At 35.9% G+C, this 20,572-nt stretch overlaps 2 protein-coding genes across 2 annotated transcripts; one reads left to right on the top strand and one right to left on the bottom strand.

The window, feature by feature from the left end:
* Nucleotides 1-8,466: 8,466 nt before the first annotated feature.
* Nucleotides 8,467-14,336, bottom strand: LOC109091459 (diphosphoinositol polyphosphate phosphohydrolase 1-like). The gene is made up of 5 exons (XM_019105230.2): nucleotides 13,930-14,336; nucleotides 11,944-12,054; nucleotides 10,147-10,191; nucleotides 9,520-9,604; nucleotides 8,467-9,228 (listed from the first exon to the last, which is right to left on the bottom strand). Exons 1-5 carry the CDS (start codon nucleotides 14,026-14,028, stop codon nucleotides 9,071-9,073), a joined length of 498 nt encoding a protein of 165 aa, XP_018960775.1. The 5' UTR covers nucleotides 14,029-14,336; the 3' UTR covers nucleotides 8,467-9,070.
* A 964-nt stretch (nucleotides 14,337-15,300) lies between these two features.
* On the top strand, nucleotides 15,301-20,248 carry smim29 (small integral membrane protein 29). The gene is made up of 5 exons (XM_019105228.2): nucleotides 15,301-15,468; nucleotides 16,458-16,664; nucleotides 16,963-16,988; nucleotides 17,859-17,964; nucleotides 19,804-20,248. Exons 2-5 carry the CDS (start codon nucleotides 16,557-16,559, stop codon nucleotides 19,870-19,872), a joined length of 309 nt encoding a protein of 102 aa, XP_018960773.1. The 5' UTR covers nucleotides 15,301-15,468; nucleotides 16,458-16,556; the 3' UTR covers nucleotides 19,873-20,248.
* The last annotated feature ends 324 nt before the right edge of the window (nucleotides 20,249-20,572 follow it).

Genomic DNA, 20,572 nt, shown 5'->3' with positions numbered 1-20,572 from the left:
TCTCACATTTCATGATGGACCACAGGTTCTCTATGGGGTTCAGATCAGGTGAGCAAGGAGGCCAAGTCATTAGTTTTTCTTCTTTTAGACCCTTTCTTGCCAGCCACGCTGTGGAGTACTTGGACGCGTGTGATGGAGCATTGTCCTGCATGAAAATCATGTTTTTTCTTGAAGGATGCAGACTTCTTCCTGTACCACTGCTTGAAGAAGGTGTCTTCCAGAAACTGGCAGTAGGACTGGGAGTTGAGCTTGACTCCATCCTCAACCCGAAAAGGCCCCACAAGCTCATCTTTGATGATAGCAGCCCCAAACCAGTACTCCACCTCCACCTTGCTGGCGTCTGAGTCGGACTGGAGCTCTCTGCCCTTTTACCGATCCAGCCACGGGCCCATCCATCTGGCCCATCAAGACTCACTTTTCATCAGTCCATAAAAACTATTAGAAAAATCAGTCTTGAGATATTTCTTTGCCCAGTCTTGACGTTTCAGCATGTGTGTCTTGTTCAGTGGTCGGTTTTGCTTTATTATGGTTCATACATTTATTCAAGTCAGGATTCGCACACCTTGTGCTTTTGGGCACTCCAGTGATGTTTATCTGAAATATGGCCAAAACTGGTGGCAAGTGGCATCTTGGCAGCTGTACGCTTGACTTTTCTCAGTTCACGGGCAGTTATTTTGCGCCTTTGGTTTTTTCCACACGCTTCTTGCGACCCTGTTGGCTAATTTGAATGAAACGCTTGATTGTTCGATGATCACGCTTCAGAAGCTTGGCATTTTAAGAGTGCTGCATCCCTCTGCAAGATATCTCACTATTTTTGACTTTTCAGAGCCTGTCAAGTCCTTCTTTTGACCCATTTTGCCAAAGGAAAGGAAGTTGCCTAATAATTATGCACAGCACATCACCTAATATGCTTAATTGGTAGTAGGCTTTCGAGCCTATACAACTTGGAGTAAGACAACATGCATAAAGAGGATGATGTGGTCAAAATACTCATTTGCCTAATAATTCTGCACACAGTGTATATTGTTGTGAAAATATTCATTTGGATGATGATTTTGTATATATATTTATTTTTTTAAAAATTCATCTTTCTATCTAAATATATATATATATATTTTATTAAACAATTAATTTTTTTTACAAATATTTCAAGTGTAATTCATGAGATTTGTTGTATTTTGAATCCAATTTTTCATTTTAAAAGGCAAATTGATCATACTGGTTTCAAAGTTAAGGATTCATTAGTTTGAATATACATTTAACTAAAAACTATCATAACATCGTAGTTGATAATTCAGTATACTTTATTTTGGACAAAACATCCCATGTTTCAGTAGTGACAGCACATTTTCGGTATAGTAACATTTATGCTTTGGTAGCAACCACATCACATTAGAGAATTTTAACTCACTATACTAAAACACTACTAAAGCATACTAAAATAAAAAAATAAATAGAAAAAAATGCATAACTGTACTAATATTTTGTTTATTTCCCCCAAATATGAGGATTATGTGTCCCCTTTTGTCACAGTGGTATACATATAAAAACTAAATTTTATGGAATAACTCGCCAAAAAAGTGTGCTTAATTGCAGAAAAAATATTTGTTCGTCAGTGACGTTACTTAAAGGGATAGTTCACCCCAAAATGAAAATTCGGTCACTAATCACTCACTCTCATGTCGTTCCAAACCCGTAAGACCTCCTTTCATCTTCAGAACACAAATTAAGATATTTTTGACGATATCCGAGAGCTCTCTGAACCTCCCATAGACAGAAACTCAACTGTAATGTTCCCAGGTCCAGAACGACATGAGGGTGAGTAATTAAAGATTCATTTTGGGGTGAACTATCCCTTTAAAGTTACACAGATTTTTCAGACTTTTAGACACATTTACCTCAAAATGATGAGACCTATCTACTCTCACCTTGTAGCTACGACACAGGAATATTTCCTGATCATAAATCTATGGGTTTAGTATCGGCCAATGGACAAAACATACACTGTTATGGTAGTGACATGAAAAATGCAAGACATTGTTTTGTTTTGTTTTTTTATTACATAAAGTTTCATAATTTACAAAGAAAATCTAAAATAAATATATACGTTTTTTTTTGCTTCTGGGTGTTTACATCCATTTTTTATTTTGGTTTTTAAAAGAATCAAAAGATACTTTTAAAAACAACAATGGAAAAAAAAGAAAAAAAAAATTTCAATATCATTTTCATAAGTTGAAATTTAGGGGTTAGGGTTCGGGACAGCCACCTCTCAATTGAAAGTACCAAATAAATAACAATTTCATATACAGGTGCTGGTCTTATAATTAGAATATCATCAAAAAGTTGATTTATTTCCGTAATTCCATTCAAAAAGTGAAACTTGTATATTATATTCCTTCATTACACACAGACTGATATATTTCAAATGTTTATTTCAATTTTGATGATTATAACTGACAACTAAGGAAAATCCCAAAAATCAGTATCTCAGAAAATTTGAATATAACTTAAGACCAATACAAAGAAGAAAGGATTTTTAGAAATCTTGGCCAACTGAAAAGTATGAACATGAAAAGTATGACCATGTACAGCACTCAATACTTAGTTGGGGCTCCTTTTGCCTGAATTACTGCAGCAATGCGGCGTGGCATGAAGTCGATCAGTCTGTGGCACTGCTCAGGTGTTATGAGAGCCCAGGTTGCTCTGATAGTGGCCTTCAGCTCTTTCTGCATTTCTTGGGTCTGGCATATCGCATCTTCCTCTTCACAATACCCCATGGATTTTCTATGGGGTTAAGGTCAGGCGAGTTTGCTAGCCAATTAAGAACAGGGATACCATGGTCCTTAAGCCAGGTACTGGTAGCTTTGGCACTGTGTGTGCAGGTGCCAAGTCCTGTTGGAAAATGAAATCTGCATCTCCATAAAGTTGGTCAGCAGCAGGAAGCATGAAGAGCTCTAAAACTTCCTGGTATACGGCTGTGTTGACCTTGGACCTCAGAAAACACAGTGGACCAACACCAGCGTATGACATGACACCCCAAACCATCACTGACTGTGGAAACTTTACACTGAACCTCAAGCAACATGGATTGTGTGCCTCTCCTCTCTTCCTCCAGACTCTGGGACCCTGATATCCAAAGGAAATGCAAAATTTACTTTGATCAGAGCACATAACTTTGGGCCACTCAGCAGCAGTCCAGTCCTTTTTGAAGTGAGACGCTTCTGACGCTGTCTGTTGTTCAAGAGTGGCTTGACACAAGGAATGCGACAGCTGAAACCCATGTCTTGCATATGTCTTTGTGTAGTGGTTCTTGAAGCACTGAGTCCAGCTGCAGTCCATTTTTTTGTGAATCTCCCCCACATTTTTGAGTGTGGTTTTGTTTCACAATCCTCTCCAGGGTGCGGTTATCCCTATTGCTTGTACACTTTTTTCTACAACATCTTTTCCTTCCCTTCACCTCTCTATTAATGTGCTTGGACACAGAGCTCTGTGAAGAGCCAGCCTCTTTTGCAATGAACTTTTGTGTCTTGCCCTCCTTGTGCAAGGGTGTCAATGGTCATCTTTGGACAACTGTCAAGTCAGCAGTCTTCCCATGATTGTGTAGCCTACAGGACTAGGCTGAGAGACCATTTAAAGGCTTTGCAGGTGTTTTGAGTTAATTAACTGATTAGAGTGTGGCACCAGGTGTCTTCAATATTGAACCTTTTCACAATATTCAAATTTTCTGAGATACTGAATTTGGGATTTGCCTTAGTTGTCAGTTCTAAACATCAAAATTGAAAAGAAATAAACATTTGAAATATATCAGTCTGTGTGTAATGAATGAATATAATATACAAGTTTCACTTTTTGAATGGAATTAGTGAAATAAATTAACTTTTTGATGATATTCTAATTATATGACCAGCACCTGTATATTAAGCTTACTAATGTTTTAAATATTATTTTGGGTCTCAATAGATAATTAAAGGATCTTATTTGAATACGTAAATGCTATATAAATGTTTTTTTTCTTTGTGGGACAGAAGTTTGCACCAATTCTGTAGAATGGCCCATACATATATTATAAGCTTATATATATATACAGTATGCATTTTTCGATAATAATAGACTATGTTTTCACCTCCAGAAAACTGCATGTCATTTATCCATCTTATTCTTCTGGAGTCTTTAGGTTTCAGTCTAACACTGACAGTGTGAATTCAAGAGCATAGATATTTTTGTGTGGATGGCTATATGCATATTTATGCATAATCATACACCCATGCCTGCCCTTCAGGTTTGCCAAAAATTCAACAGTTATGTAATCTTTGCTCTGAGGATATAAATATTATGTAAAACACATCAAATGTGATGTCAATAAGACTGACAAGTACTCTTTCACCTTATTGCATCTTACTTATAAAGCATTATATGAATCTGATTCAAATTCAATATCCCTTACACAAATACCTGTGTGGGAGTACAGCCAGGTGATGCATCGAATATTTCTCAGAAACTGAAGCTGTTACAATTCATGTTGATCACTTTTCGCTATAGACTGACCAAGGGATATTTAAAAGAACAAAATAAATAACCCTTCACCCTCAGGCCATCCAAGATGTGGATGAGTTTGTTTCTTCATCAGGTTTGTAGAAATGTAGCATTAACATCACTTGCTCATCAATGGATGAGTGCCGTCAGAATGAGAGTCCAAACAGCTGATAAAAACATCACAATAATTCACACCTCTCCAGTCCATCAGTTCACATCTTTAGAAGCCAAAAGCTGAAAAGAAAACCATCAAGATGTTTTTAACTTCAAACTATGCTTCCAACTAAAATAGACATCCATAATCCATAATAATGCTTCCTCTGGTGAAAAAGTCTGTTGTCTCTCACATATTTGTTTAGAGCTGTTGTGATCTATGAATATTCCTCTCCTGATTCAGATGAGAACTTTTTTTTTACTGGAGAAAGCAGCTTTTCACTTCACAAGTCATTAACTGATGGACTGGAGTGTTGTGGATTACTTGTGGATTATTGTGATGTTTTTATCAGCTGTTTGGACTCTCATTCTGACGGCACCTATTCACTGCAGAGCCTCCATTGCTGAACAAGTGATGGAAAGCTACATTTGTCCCAATCTATTACAATGAAGAAACAAACTCATCTATGTCTTGGATGGCCTGAGACTGAGGACAGTTTTAGCAGATTTTGGTAAACTTTTTCTAACATAAGGAAAATAAGTAGTTCACGCCGAATACTGATTGGCTGATGTCCCCAAGCATAAGATATAGCATTGTGTAACCAACCAAACATTGACCAATTAGTGATTCTTTTTACCTCACTGTTGTTGTGTAGCTCCTGTCTTTGGTTCTGAAGTGTTGATAAGGACATTAAACCAAGTGTCATCCATTCTTCAAACTTCAGTTAGTCTATAAAATACTGATTAAGGTTGTCCCTGACCAGTTGTGCTCATTCTTGCCTCTAATCAACAAACCTGAGGTGTGTTTCCCAAAAGCATTTTTAACCATCTATGATCACAAGTTCATTGTTACTAACAAAGTTCAATGACTCAGTGTCTCCCAAAACCACAGTTACAACAACATCATCACAAACTTGTGTCCTTTAAGTATGACATGTTGACTTGTTTAAATAATGTTTCTGGGCACAAAAATCAAGCCAACATGCATAAAAAATTAGACATATCTTTCTTTTCATTTTAAATATACACCCTTCAATCTATATATGTGACCCTGGAGCACAAAACCCTAAGTAGCATGGGTCAAAATGACCCATTTTTCTTTTATGCCAAAAAATCATTAGGATATTCCATGAAGATACAAAGCAGATTTTTCTTCATTATTAATCCAGTTTTCAGTGTCACATGATCTTTTAGAAATCATTACAATTAATTTGACTCTCAAGAAACATTTCTGATTATTATAAATGTTGAAAACAATTTTGCTGCTTCATATTTTGTGTAGAAATGATGCTGAACTTTATTTTTCAGGATTTTTTTTGATAAATAAAGTTTAATGAACAGCATTTATTTGCATTTATCAAATATATTAATTTAATTTGTTAATGCATTTATTAAATAGAAATCATTTTAAATGTTTTCACTCACTTTTGGTCACTTTCATGCATGATGAATAAAATTATTAATTTCTCTCTCTTTTTTAAACTTTATACAAATGTTTGAGTGGTATCACTGTTTCCACAAAAATATTAAGCAGCAAAACGAGAAATGTTTCTTGAGCAGCAAATTAGCATATTAGAGTGATTTCTGAAGGATTATGTGACACTGAAACTTCTTTGTAAACAACAACAGATTTATACAAGTTTAACGCCGCGGGTTAAGATAAGATTTATCTTATAAAATGTTATTTCTTTTTTACATGTAATGCAGGGATTCCCAACTTTGTCGTCATCTGGACCTCTTTCACCTAATATATTTACTTGAAATACCCCCAGATTTTAAAATAGATATTTTAATAACAAAGTATCACATTTGCATGTTACAGTGCTCTGACATTGGGTTATGGTCAAATGACATGCAGCAAACAAATAAAATATTTAGCTTTTGTAGTAAGTGTTTTATTTTGATTGATGCTATTTTAAAATCATTTTAATTATTAGCTTTCCATTAAACTCAGGAAGCCCCTGCAGTTCCTTCTCAAATAATGTTTAATCCACTTCATGTTGTTAATCACAACATATTGAATAGATTTTCTTACTCTTTGTATTTTTATATCAATTTGGATACAAGATTCTCCTGTTTAAATCAATGTGATAAATGAGTTAAGTGATCTAAAAGTAGCCTGATTATATTAGCTAAAACGTATAATGTAATGGATTACATTACTAACTACAGTTTTTGTCATGTAATATGGAATCAGTAACAGAAACAATTTGTAAGTCACTGTCAGTGTGGGTTTCTGTGGCCTGCCACTGCACCTGCAATTCATGAGATGCACGAAGCGTTTTCTGTTTTTATTTAAAGATTGTTGACACAACTGTTATACAGTCTTGGGTCAAAATGTATTTCCCAATATCAGATACAGCAGAGTGATACAGAGTAAAAACAGTGTGCTTGAAATGTTAGAAAAGGACAACGACTTTGAGATTCTTGAAATGTTACTACAACACCAACAATTTAGAAAGTGTAAAAACTCCCAGATTTTTTCTTTCAAATAACATAGCATTTACAATTCAAGGACAAGTCTGTTATTAGACGTGATTCGCAGATCATTGCTTATTCACATTCCACTAATGATTGCAATAAATGTGCAGAGACTGATCATATGCATCACCATCCTCTTCCACAGGTTTTGAGTTCACTACTGAAAAACAAGTAGCATTTTATACAAACACTGGAGGACCAGCTTTGGATCGGGTTTAGCTAACTAATCTTATTACAATAACACGGGACATATGTCCTGTTTTAGCCCATAGAGAACGTTTTAGAAGTGATCCGCAATAAACTAACCTTTGTGCTTTCTGATTTAAGAGAAAAAAAACATTGAAATACTGCTAAGACAAGTTTATTTGAGATCCAAACGTTTCTTATTTGAAGGGACAATTTTATAAATCATAAACAAAATAAAAAAAAAGAAGCATTTATAATTAGGACAGACTAAATTGTTTAAGACCTAGAAAAGTGCATTTCAAAAAAGAAATGGCACCATTGTGAATATCCAGTGTCTGAACACAAACTACAATCAAGCTGTAAACATTTCAAACTAAATCCATCCTCTTGCTTGAGAGGCAGTTTATTAGCCAGACAGCTAACCTTGGCATCAAGTCCTTTGATTATTCACATAACTTCACACGCACTGTACACAGATCCACAGGCATACACACTGGTTATAGTTTATGAGCGGACAGACAATAAACTGAGATCATCAGAGAAATTGGTTGTCATTGTGATATGAATACTGCTGCAAAACCCTCAGATAAGAAGAGTAAGAGTGAAGAAGAGTCTGACATCAACAGCTGCTGAGACGGTCCTGTGTTTGACCGCCGAGCGAGAGATTTATGATACTGATGTCCTCATGTCTTACATTAATTTCTTTAAATATGTAAAACGGCAAGAATGGCATGAATCGAATTATTTAAATTATTTATATGATTTGTGATTGCTGGGATTGCAGACCCAGAAAAAACACCAAAATAGACGCCAAAGACATTCCTACAATCTCGATCAAAAAAGCAGTGCACTACCAAACCAGTAAAGCCCCTCGACATTAGGACTACCACTGTCAAACGTTTAATCGGGATTAATCACATCCAAAATAAGTTTTTGTTGACGTGTGTGTGCTGTGTATATTTATTATGTCTATCTAAATACACACACATGCACGTATATATTTGTATTAAATATATTTATATATATTTAAACACATGTAAATATCTTAAAAATATATATACTGTGCATGTGTATTTATATATCCATAAGAAATATACACAGTACACACACGTATATTGTGTAAACAAAAACTTTTATTTTGTATGCGATTAATCGTTTGACAGCACTAGTTTTTGAAAATGTCCTCGTGAAAGCTAACGTGACCGTAGCTGCGCTTGAGAGAAACTCCCAACTTGATTGTGTAATATTGGCAATAAGACTGCGATTTCAACGACTTTGATCAATTTAAGACGTGAGCTCTGTTGTGTAGCAGTTTAAAGAACTAAGACTACAATTACGCGACTCATGCAGAAACTCAACCAACTCTATATAACAGCATATCCACAGAGGCTAAAGGCAAACAGCGCAGAATGAAAGGAGCAAACATCATTACAAACACAGCTTTCTCTTTAAACACTACTTATTTCAAGACACAAGAGTAAAGTGTAATTGCATTCAGTAATCCTGGCATTAGGCAAAGAGAATCTCATGCAAGTATTCCTTAAAATGTCCCCAGACCGTGCTCTTCATCTGAACACTAAAAAAGGCCAGTAAGGCAATCAGCTTTCATGTGATGTAGCCATTAATGCGATGAAATAAAAAAGACGTGATAGTAGTTGCAGTAGGAGTTCAGTCGGGAAGGAAAAGCTGGAGAAGGCTTCTGTGCTTGTTGTGCTAGTTATCTGATGCTGGAGAGAGAGTTTGGATTCATGTTGTAAGTGCCGTTGCTGGTCATACAGTCCTGCTGAAGGGCTTCGAAGTAAGACGCCTGCACAGGTTTGTGACACTGCAGCACACGCTGGGCATCTTCCGTCTTAAACCACTCCCTCTTCCTCCCTGAGAACAACAAGAGACACCAGACAACACAATGTCAATCAGCAGTGCATTGTGAGATTATTTGTTTCTATGGCAATGATTGCAACTGCAAAGAGAGATCCGTGTGCATCTATGACGTTGATTAGAGCAAACCAAAAAACTCAAGCACGCATAATTGGATAAAACAAAATTGCAAAAACATGCATATCTAAATTTAACTGATGCGGTTACTGCTTCTTTCTAAATAAATTACCTAATTATGGGCTTGACAAAGTAAAGGTAGTAAAACAGTAGATTTTGTCATCTTCTTACCAATATTTACTGAATCCTCCCAGTCCTCCAGAACTTCAGTGACGATGAGAACATAGACATACGTTCGATGCTTCCGGTCTCTGTTCTGTAAAGAACAACAACTTGTTTTCAGCAGCGTCATGGGAAATACTAAATCACAAGCAATAACTGCAAGTGTTTTAGTGACACATTAAAAATATGGCTGCAACTAACGATTATTTTGAGAATAACTCAATCTATTATTTCTTTGATTAATTGGATGTAAAAATCTAATTATTACAAATTGCAATTAAAAGACAAATCTTTTTTTTAAAAATGTTATTTCACATTCTGCTCAATGTTGATTCCCAAACAATGTGCAATTTAAAGGCAATGACAAATAAAGGCAGTGTTTGCATATGTAAGCTATGTGATACATAATGTGCAAAAGGAGGTTAAATGTAAACATTACATTCTAAACAATCTATAATGCTGCAACTTTACTCTCTCACTTTATTCTCAAAATCAAAACTTGGAAAAACTGTTCATGTAAGAGACCTACTATAAAAGAACTCTATTTTTTTGCAGCTTGCCACTGCACCACTAAAACATTGTTGTGGAGTCCATTTCTTTTGGACTTTGTTGATTATACCATCAGAAAACACTCACCTCAAAAACGCCCACCAATCGTCCTAATGTACCTTTTACTCCTGCCTGCGGGAATAAAACAAAAGTGTGGAACATTTATAACATCCTGGAACGTTTGACAGCATCTTGAAACCTCTTATTTCAGCATAATCAGTTCTGTGCAGATAAATATGGCATAAGCTGGCACAGGAATCAGTGGAGTGGAGGAACAACTGTCTGATCAAGCACAGTCTGAATTCACTCTAAAAGGCTGGAATAACCTCCAACCCAAGAAACAATAACACACATAGAGAAAATATTCAGTGAGTGAAGCTTCTTTGTCATCTTCCTTTCCTCCACATGTATCCCTGGTCTCTGTGTTGTTTGTTGTGTCTGTGTGCTGTTTTGTTGGGCTTATTTATGAAATTGTCGATATGTTTGATTTTATCGACAGGATGGATTTGGGCCCAGGAGACCAGCTGAAGAGCCCCGTCCAACAGGTTCTGCACATACTGCAGCAAACAAACCATCCCAACAACAGAACTGATCAACCCACGGTTATCAGCTCATTTGTTTTTCATGCCGTAACATCCAAATCCGCACATTTGGATCAATTCCTATTATTTGAATAAGCTTGGAAACGTGAGAACATCATGTGAGTGTTTCAGTATGCTTGAGTTTTCCATGAGCTGAGAGATAACAGGAAATCTATTTAATGTGTGTGTAAAATTTATTATTTTAGCTTTTTAGACATCCCAGCTTCTTTGCAAAGACGCATCTGGAGGACATAGTTCAGCACCTTAAATGGACATATATGTTGAATATGCATTATGATTGGATGAAATGAAGGTGTTCATTTGATGAAGGTTTGGATGTTTCCTCATTGCGCAATCTGCAGCCAACTCTGAATGACTGTATGAATGTAGACCTTTTCCTGCAGGAAAATAAATATTCAAAAGACTTGTGTCTCATACCGTTGTTGTTATTGCGCAATCGCCGCGACACACTCACTTAGTAAGGTTCAATTTGTCAAACAACTGTTAATGCACCGGGCATCATAAGCTAACAGGAAGCAATACTTTTACAGCATCATCTGATCTTGGTAAATGTTAGTTTCTTATACACGAAATACTTACTAACAAACATTTTTTTTTTTCAGTTGTTAAAATACACATTAGTTCATTCATTATGAATAAACACAAATTCCACATTTCCGAGTTTCTCAGCAGCGGAGGTCGTCATAGTTGGGTTAACGTCGAAAGCAGTGAATGGGAGAGTACCACAAATATATGTTTTGCATTCACATTTTCTCAAATAGCAAAAGAAAAACCCCATGATAGTGTTTTCATGACTTTCAATAAAAAGAAAAAAAGCAGAGACTGATCACGGCAGTGAGAAGAGAGTCCCTCCCACAGACGCTGCATTAGAAACACCCTCGCATTAGCGTTAACGAGTTTATTTTTGTAAATTGATGCAAAGGTGGTATAGTGTTATAAATGTACATACACAAAAAAAATAAAAAAAATCTAAATATAAAGAAACTTTCGAGGATTTACGATGCAGATGAGCGTTAAGCGAGTCATCACAGTTTTGTGAAAAGGGTGCATGAACAGTGATAAATATTATACTTACTAATTACAGTAAACAAACATAAATGCTGTAAATCTACTAGTTAATGGAATGAATGTTAATGAATTAAACCTCATTGTAATGCTCGGGAGTTCTGAATTCTCCAGAGCAACAGAATGCAAATCAGGAATCCTCCACTGGATGCTCTCTGAGGAATGTTATTTACAGAGATGAAATATCAGATCATCAGAGTTTCTGAGGACGGCTTACCTCCTCCCACACCTCCCTGACAGCAGCAACACTGGGCTCCTCCTCCGGCTCCATCCCTCCTCCGGGAACGATCCATCTCTCCGGATGACTCCTGCTGCTCACCAGCAGCACCTGACGCAGACACAGCACACGTCACCATCAGGGGAACCTCTATACACCGCAGTAACTCAAAGGTTCACTCTACAAATGCAATAATATGCATTTTCAAACACTAGGTACAATGAGGGGACATTATTTCACTCTCCCTTCAACCATCAAGCATTAAAAGGACATTTAAAAATGTAAAAGCATTAAACAAATTACGTTCAGCACACCATGAATAACTCAAGGTCCTCCTTCTATCTGCAGCAATATTACGGATGTGTTAAATGTCATTATAGTAATATGTCTATATTACTAAACAATTAGATTTGTACAGCATCCGTGTGAAAACAAACCTGGAAAGAGATGTGAGGTATTGGGGAGAAAAAAATTAAAGATCCTGAGTGCATTATTCACGGTTTATATTGTAAATTAAATCAGGAGCGCACACATAAATGCAAAGTAGCCTATATGTTGTCTTTTTTTCCATTTACTTAAAGCGGAATACAAAAGAACAATAAAAATAATCAGGAGGAAAATAATGCTATTCTATAGATCTCGTTGTTGTATCACGTCACATTAATATACACGTAACATTATTCTCCTGTATCCAGAAAATAGACAATTAATGGAAATTTACAGCCCATTCAGTCAAAATGACGGACCAGAATTATTTGTAGCACAATCTTTTGATCTGAAACGATCTGTTGCAGTCTTTTGAGTGAAACTTCCCCAAACCAGAAGTGCCTCCCTTAATTTAAAACACCGCAGCCTCGTTAGGAAAAAGGTGGAGTAGATAGGAGTCAAATCCTAACGTCCTGCAGAGTTTGTCTCCAGCAGTTGAGCTTGGAGACTGTGGTTAGCTTCAGGTGTGTGTACCTCCTGCTCATTTACAGCAATGGTTTTCAAGACACAGATGTTACATGCGGCAATCTGACAAGGCATCAAAATACTTCATCAGAGAGCATATTAAACACTTGTTTACTCTTTTTTTTTTTTTTAACCTTATAATTGTCAAGTGTAAACACAAATACAAATGATTTTAAATAACTGTGCTACTGTTAGTAATAACCTTTAGTTTGTGGATATACACGGGTCATAACCTGCCTACATGGTCTGGGAACATCCACACAACTATCCATCACTTTCTGACTTAATTCAGTGTCCATTTCAGTTTATTAGTAGAGCAGATGACTAATATGACAGAATAAGTAACAAACCTGTATAATGAGTGAGAAGATTAAAGGCGACAGAATGAATTAAATGCAGTTAAATAGAGTGAAACAACCAGTGTGCCTGAGTTCTATAACATTCAAAACACTGCGAAAAACAGCAACACTTAAATAACTTACACTCAATGATAATACTGTAACAACTTTAATGATTGTTACTGTAGCATGATATTAGCCAGCACGGTTTAAAAAAAAAAAAAAAGATAAATATCATGATACAGTGAGGGTATGAGATTTAGATAATGAATTAAATTCCACGTTCCTGATGATGATAGCCAGTTATCATGTATTTGATATTTAACTTACATGATTATACTGCAATTATAATAGCATGCTGCAATATAAAAACATGGCATTTAACGTTACACGTGTAAAATCTCCAACAAATTCAAGTTAGGACCACTTCATGAGTTGGTGAACATTCAGTTTGTTTTTAAAGTAGTGGCAATAACAGAGTAATACTGGCGTGAATTACCACAGAGGGCTAAATTTGACTAGATCGGTGACTTACTCTATCGAAACAAACAAAGAGATGTGCGCAGAGGTCGTTTGGTGGCCTTACAGTACCCATACCCTCACAGAGACACGCTCAACTGTAGCTGTACCTGCACACATGACTGAGTGTGTTTATTTGGCGATAAGTTTGTTAGTTTGAAGTGAATAAAGGAGTCACCTCCTCCTCGCGCTCGCTCCTGAAGCACAGGCAGGCCGCGCGCTTCTTATAGCCGTCTCCGTCGTAAGTGCGCGTCTGGTCGGACTTGAGCTTTATCATCGCGCTCAACCGATCAAAGTCCTCAACTGCTGCCAAGTCTGCGCCTCTCGCTGCGATCCCGCGCCCACAAACCCTTCTAAAGGCACTCCACTAGCATCAGTGTTCCCTCCGTCGCTTCATTTCGTGAGTCTTGTGAGCTTGTCTCGCGCAGCCGCCATTACTCTGAGCTCTGCGCAAATTGCGTTGCATTACGGACAAACCCGAGGCGCGTTTCCTTTCGTGAATATGACGCTGCGCAGTAGAGGTGGAACCGGTTGAACGTTTTTATACAGTCTGTGGGTTCAACGCGCACTAACGTTTACATAGTGATGTAATTCGCTCGTGTATATATAACATTTTGCAATAAAAATTATTATTAAGATTATTGATTTTTTTTGTAATGTTATAAAAAATGTATATAAAAATAAATATTACTATCATTTACAAAAGCAACAGTCGTTGTGGCATGAGTATACGTCTTTATAACTTAACAGATGTCACAGAAACCCTCCTCTGTGAAATCTGCAGATTCAAACGAGTGAGGACTCCGGGGGTGGCCCGCGCTTTTTAGCCAATCAGAGAACGCACTCTGCCTGTCAATCACTTTGGACGCTTGGAATTATGGACATAGGATTGGCTGCCATGCCTTTTAGAAGGCGTGGTTTTTAAACTATTTTTAGACGAGTACTCCGAGGTTTAAAAGTACGATAGATAGATAGATAGATAGATAGATAGATAGATAGATAGATAGATAGATAGATAGATAGATAGATAGATAGATAGATAGATAGATAGATAGATAGATAGATAGATAGATAGATAGACGGATGGACAGATAGATAGACGGATATATTGATATAATATATTATGATATGATTAATATGATATGACAAGATTAATATGATATGATATGGTATTATATGATTTATATGATATTATATGATATATATGGTATCATATGATTGATATGATGTGATATGATATGACTGATATGATATATTATGATATGATATATTTTATATGATATTATATGATATGGTATCATATGATTGATATGATATATTAATTATGATATGACTGATATGATATATTATTATATGATATTATGATATGGTATTATATGATATATTATGATATATTATAAGATTGATATGATATGATATGATATGATATTATATATTATTATATATTATGATATGATATGATATGATATGATATGATATGATATGATATGATATGATATGATGTGCAGTGGCGACATCTGCTGTTCGTAGCGTTTATGGGAACAGTGTAGCTCCTCCTCCCTCCAGCTCCACCATCATCGTTTCTTTTTCACTGCAGGACTTGCTTTCCGTAAACACTGCCGGCGGAGCTTTAATGTCAGACACCCCTCATGACTTGTGTTATAATACCTGGATGTGGAGTCTCCTCGAAGTGAAGTGGCTCTTCTGACTGGATCAGGTGGGTTTGCTTTAACAGCTCGATGGTGAAGTTTGGCTGGTCATGATGCTTTCACGTGAGTCAGCAGACACAGCAGTGTTATTAGCGCTCATAATTATCATGATGACATCAATGCCATCATTACTGCTCACCATAGTAATGCAACCAACGTAAACAACTGGTAGCAGATAATCTCACTGAATGCGGTTTTTTCTCGCAAAGTCATGTGCAACATAGACGCTTTGTCGTTATATTAGCTCTTGGCTGGACGTTTTGTATTGTATTAAATCAAAACGTTATCTTTCCTTAATATAAATATAAGTTTGTAAATTAAATGACACGACAGTCTTGTTGTGTCTCGCTGTTTTGCTGTACGACGACACAAAATGATCGTGAATATAATATTTCTAACCGTGGTATTCACACGGTACGTTAAACAGTACCGCAGTATATGATCAAACACATACTAGAACCATAATAGGCCTGCACAACTCCCATTAAATGCTAAAACTCTTATTATTATGATTATATATTACTTACAATTGCAAAACTATATTATGGTAGTTTTTTGTACTGCTTTGATTTAAATGCAGATTTAAATAATAATAATAAATCTGTGTACTGTTTTACAAAATTGATGCATTACAGTAATGAGAGTAAACTAAATTACAAATAAATAAATAAAAAAAAAAAAAATCCAAACATTATGGAATTATTTTAAAGAAACAGGGACAAAAAAAACAAAATAAAAAAAATCTTTTATTTTCGAAGTGCACTGTGACCTGACCCTGTTTTGTGAGATTCACCTGGCGCAGTTAAAATGTGTTGCAAAGGAGAAATTATATGCCCAAGTTAATAATCTACAGTATTTTATCTATCCGAGAAAAGGTAAATATGAGAGATCTAATAGATAAAGTGCACACAAGTCTGAAATAAAATGATTATGATGTAAAATGATGTTTTCCAGCATTCCTTTTCCATAAATAAGTGTGTTCTGTTGGATCTAACAGTCCTTAGTGAAGACAGAGAGACCATGTGGGAGTCACATGTGTGCAGAAGATGAGCAGTAAACAGATGCTAGTACAGCCCCGGTCTGAGTGTGTTACATCATGAACATCACCACACAGCCCCCTCACACCATCAGCGGAGACACGGCCGTCAGCTACGTGCTGGTCCCCTTCTTCCTCATCACTGCTCTCGGGATCGTTGCAGCAGTGGTAGGTGCATATATAACAGGTAGCATGCAGCAGCAGTGTGTACTAGGTAGCATGCATGTCTCTTCAGGGTGTTTCTAACAGTGTCTGACTGTGTGCAAGCGTGGGGGAAGAATGTGAAGTCACATGATGGAGTAATTTGATTGAGCAGGACATCCAGAAAGACAAACAGCCTTTATTGTTTTATGAATGTGTCTTGACTGCGTGCACAAAACGCTGCTCAGCTGCATTTCTCCTTACTTCCACAGCAGATGTTATGACTCGGTGGAACTGGTTTCTAATGTGTCTTCTTGTGTTATAGGTGATGTACATAAGGAGGAAACGGAGGTAATTAATCATACTCCTGTTCTCTTTGAAAGATATCAAACGTTTGGAATAATTACAGGTTTTATTGGAAATAAATCTCTTTTGCATACCGAGACTGGATTTATTTGATCAGAAATGTAGTAAAACTTGTAATAATATTGCAATTTAAAAGTTTTCTAATTTGAATATATTGTAAATTGTAAATGATTGCTGTGATCAAAGCTGAATATTCAGCGTCTTCTTCAGTGTCACGTGATTCTTCAGAAATCTTTTTCATGATCAAATTTTTTTATTTATGCTTATTATTATCAATGTTTTTGCTGCTTAATATCTTTGTGGAAACTGAGATGCATACTTTGATGAACTGAAAGTTACCTTTTGTAATATTATGAATGTCACTGTCACTTTTGATCAATTAAATGCATCCTTGCAGAATAAAAGTATTAATTTATTTTCATTAAAAATTAGTAAACGAATAAAATAGCGTATTTTTTCTCTCTTTCTTCCTTTAAATCTTATACTTACCTCAAACTATTGAATGGTAGTGTATCATGATTTCCACAAAATAATAATAATAATTATTGTTGTTGGCGTTAATGTTGATTATAATTTGAAATGTTTCTTGTGCAGCAAATCAGCATATTTTTATGATTTCTGCAGGATCATGTGACACTGAAGACTGAAGTAATGATGCTGAATATTCTCAGGAATAAATGACAGTAGAAAACACTTGAGAATATTACTGTGTTTAATAAATACAGCCTAGAGAGCCTTTTTTTTCTTCTTTGAAACACTGAAGTAGATGTTTGGCAGAATGTCTGTCCCTCTGTTTGTCATACAGTGTGATGGATGATGAAGGGAATTAATTATTCTTTTTTTCTGCACTTTTAGGATTGATAGACTGCGGCATCAGCTGCTTCCAGTTTACACGTATGACCCCACCGAAGAGCTGAACGAGGCAGAACAGGAAATCCTTTGGAAAGAGGAAGACACAAAGGTAATCCATCCTGTTATGAAATGAAAAATGCTGAAGTAAAATCTTTGAACAACAGTGATACTGTCCCCTGAAGAAAGGAAAACCACGTCTGTTCTTTCCCTTCATGTTAACAGCAAGCACTCATTAACCATGGGACATATTTTTACTCTTATCTGGGTCAGTTCAAAATACAGTTGTAAATATATGCATCTGATATCTGGTCATATGACTGATCTTTGTCACTTTACATATCCTCAAGTGAAGTCTCAGAATGCATGAGAATTCTTAAAGAGGAATAGTGATTAATATTATATCCATTTCAGGATTTATTTAGTAAATGTTGCAGCTGTGGAAAGTCTTTCCCTATCTGCATTGCAAATGACAGTGCAGTGTTTTACAGCAAGTTGCTTAGCAACAGCAAACCAATGGTAAACTGAACCCAACTTGCATCATTAAATATTCATGTCCTTTGTTTTAGTGCCTGAGAGAAACTGTAAAAAAAGTTTAACATTAAACGTGCTTTAAACGTGATACGTGGCATGAAGGCGAGACCGTATTATGTTTAATTTTGGTGTGAAAATTATACTTTTTAACACTAAACGGGGGATACAAACATTTGAGAAGCCGTGAAAGTGTAGGTCTTACTTCTTGGTTTAATTTTGAAAGAGTGTCTGTTGTGAATATTTAGATGAGGTGACTTTGTTTAGTGGGAAATCTGTTCACCCTCCGATAAAAGTTGGTCTAGTTCACAGATTTACACATGCCTGTTTAAAAAGCTGTTGTTCAGCATTAGCTTGTTAGGTTAGGTTTAATCTGTCTCTAAATGTTGGTATCTCGGGGGATACGTCGCCCTTTCCGGGGTATAAATCAAATAGTGCTGTCAAACGATTAATCGCATCCAAAAGTTTTCGTTTACATACAGTAATATATGTGTGTGCTGTGTATATTTATTATGTATATATGAATACACAGACATACAGCATATATTTTGAAAATATTTATATATATTATATTACAGATAAATATATTTAATATATAAACATATATTTTTCTTAAATATATACATGCATGTGTATGTATTTATATAGACATAATAAATATACACAGTACACACACATATATTATGTAAACAAAAGCTTTTATTTTGTATGAGATTAATCACGATTAAATCAGGTGACAACCAGCATTAAAATCAAGATATAATAATGAATGTATAGACTCTGATTTGGTGGCTTGTGTTTTAGAAAATCAAATCTTTTCATACTCTTGACAAAACAGATATCGTTGGAAAGTTAAGTTTCCATATCTGGTGACTGTTTTGTAATAGAAGTGATATTGTGACAAAACTGCATCAAAAGAATTCAGTAGATTTTGGGTGTAACCCAGTGGTTGTTTTTGGTATAGCGCCCAAACAAAATCTCACAGGAACCACAATTTTTGTGATATCAACTTCAAATTTGCATCATAACTTGGTCAGACATATGGCTTTGATTTTATAGCAATTTTAGAGTGCAACGTTTTATTATATTAATTAGTATACTACATTATCTTTACTGCAAACTTTTTTTATACTTTTATACAAGCATTAATAAGTGCTTCCAGTGAATTTATACCTTGAAAGAGGCCACGTATCCTAGTGAAACAAACACTAAAATCAAAAATAAGAGTTGTTTTGCCCTTTTTAGGGATAAGAAATGGGAATTTCAAATGTTTCAGACCTATGACAACAACAAGCTACGAGTGGATTTACACACATCTCCACATAATTACAACCAGTAACCAGCCTGTGTGGAAAACCTGTTAGCATTGTAATAAACCACGTCAAAATATGAGAAACGTTTCTCTTTTTTTCATTTCCAGGTGGTCCAGGGTTGGATGAGGATGTATCAGCAGCGCAGACCCCTGCTCTCGAAGGATCCTGATGCATGAAAATCAGCTTTAACTTTTGGCGATTCTGCACATCATCTGTGAACCTGGTCAATAACTCAACACTGTCTCGTCGTCCTGTATTGCAGATTCCCAAGATGGACATTTTTGAGCAATAAGCTACTGGTTTTTCCACTGTTTGAAGCACTGAGTCTGGAAGAGCTTTAGTGACATGAAGCCATGGGATCATATTGTTCACCTCAGGTCTCTTCTCACAAATATGGTCCAGCTGAAGCAGTCTGAACAACAAGACTCAAGAAGGATGTTAATACGCCACTGTGTTACAGTTTTTTATTTATTTTAGCTGTGTGTATTCCGCTGATGTTCTGTGCTATTAAATGCTCAGGAGAGCTGTTTTCCTGAGTGTGCATGAATGTGATCTGAAGCGCTCAAGAATCTGTTTTATTTTTCATTCTCCATGTAAACTAGTCTGTCAGGTGACTCACCTTGTCGTTTCCTGAAAGCACTGGGAAACTAAAGGGTTAAAGAGATACCACATCATTTACTCTCATGTTGTTCAAAATCTGTATCTAAGAAACACTGGAAGCAAGTGAATTTAATGGTACAGCAAAAAACGGGACTGTTTTTTTTTTTTAAATCTCTTATTTTCTGTTCCACATAAGAAGAAAACAGTTATACGTTTATAGATGACGGTGAGTAAATGATGACAGAATTTTCATTTCTGGGTGAACTATCCCTTTAA

Source organism: Cyprinus carpio, chromosome B23, assembly GCF_018340385.1.
Source record: "Cyprinus carpio isolate SPL01 chromosome B23, ASM1834038v1, whole genome shotgun sequence".
Classification (NCBI taxonomy): domain Eukaryota; kingdom Metazoa; phylum Chordata; class Actinopteri; order Cypriniformes; family Cyprinidae; genus Cyprinus; species Cyprinus carpio.
This window is presented reverse-complemented; position numbering and strand designations above follow the sequence as displayed.

Bases quoted from the DNA above. Each gene is read 5' to 3' on its own strand.
- LOC109091459 (XM_019105230.2), bottom strand. From the start codon at position 14,028: ATGATAAAGCTCAAGTCCGACCAGACGCGCACTTACGACGGAGACGGC. The intron at 10,192-11,943 runs GTAAGCCGTCCT...TTATTCCCGCAG, and splicing joins TCAGGGAGGTGTGGGAGGAG to GCAGGAGTAAAAGGTACATT. The intron at 9,229-9,519 runs GTAAGAAGATGA...TGTTGTTCTCAG, and splicing joins GGAGGATTCAGTAAATATTG to GGAGGAAGAGGGAGTGGTTT.
- smim29 (XM_019105228.2), top strand. From the start codon at position 16,557: ATGAACATCACCACACAGCCCCCTCACACCATCAGCGGAGACACGGCC. The intron at 16,665-16,962 runs GTAGGTGCATAT...CTTGTGTTATAG, and splicing joins TCGGGATCGTTGCAGCAGTG to GTGATGTACATAAGGAGGAA. The intron at 16,989-17,858 runs GTAATTAATCAT...CTGCACTTTTAG, and splicing joins TACATAAGGAGGAAACGGAG to GATTGATAGACTGCGGCATC.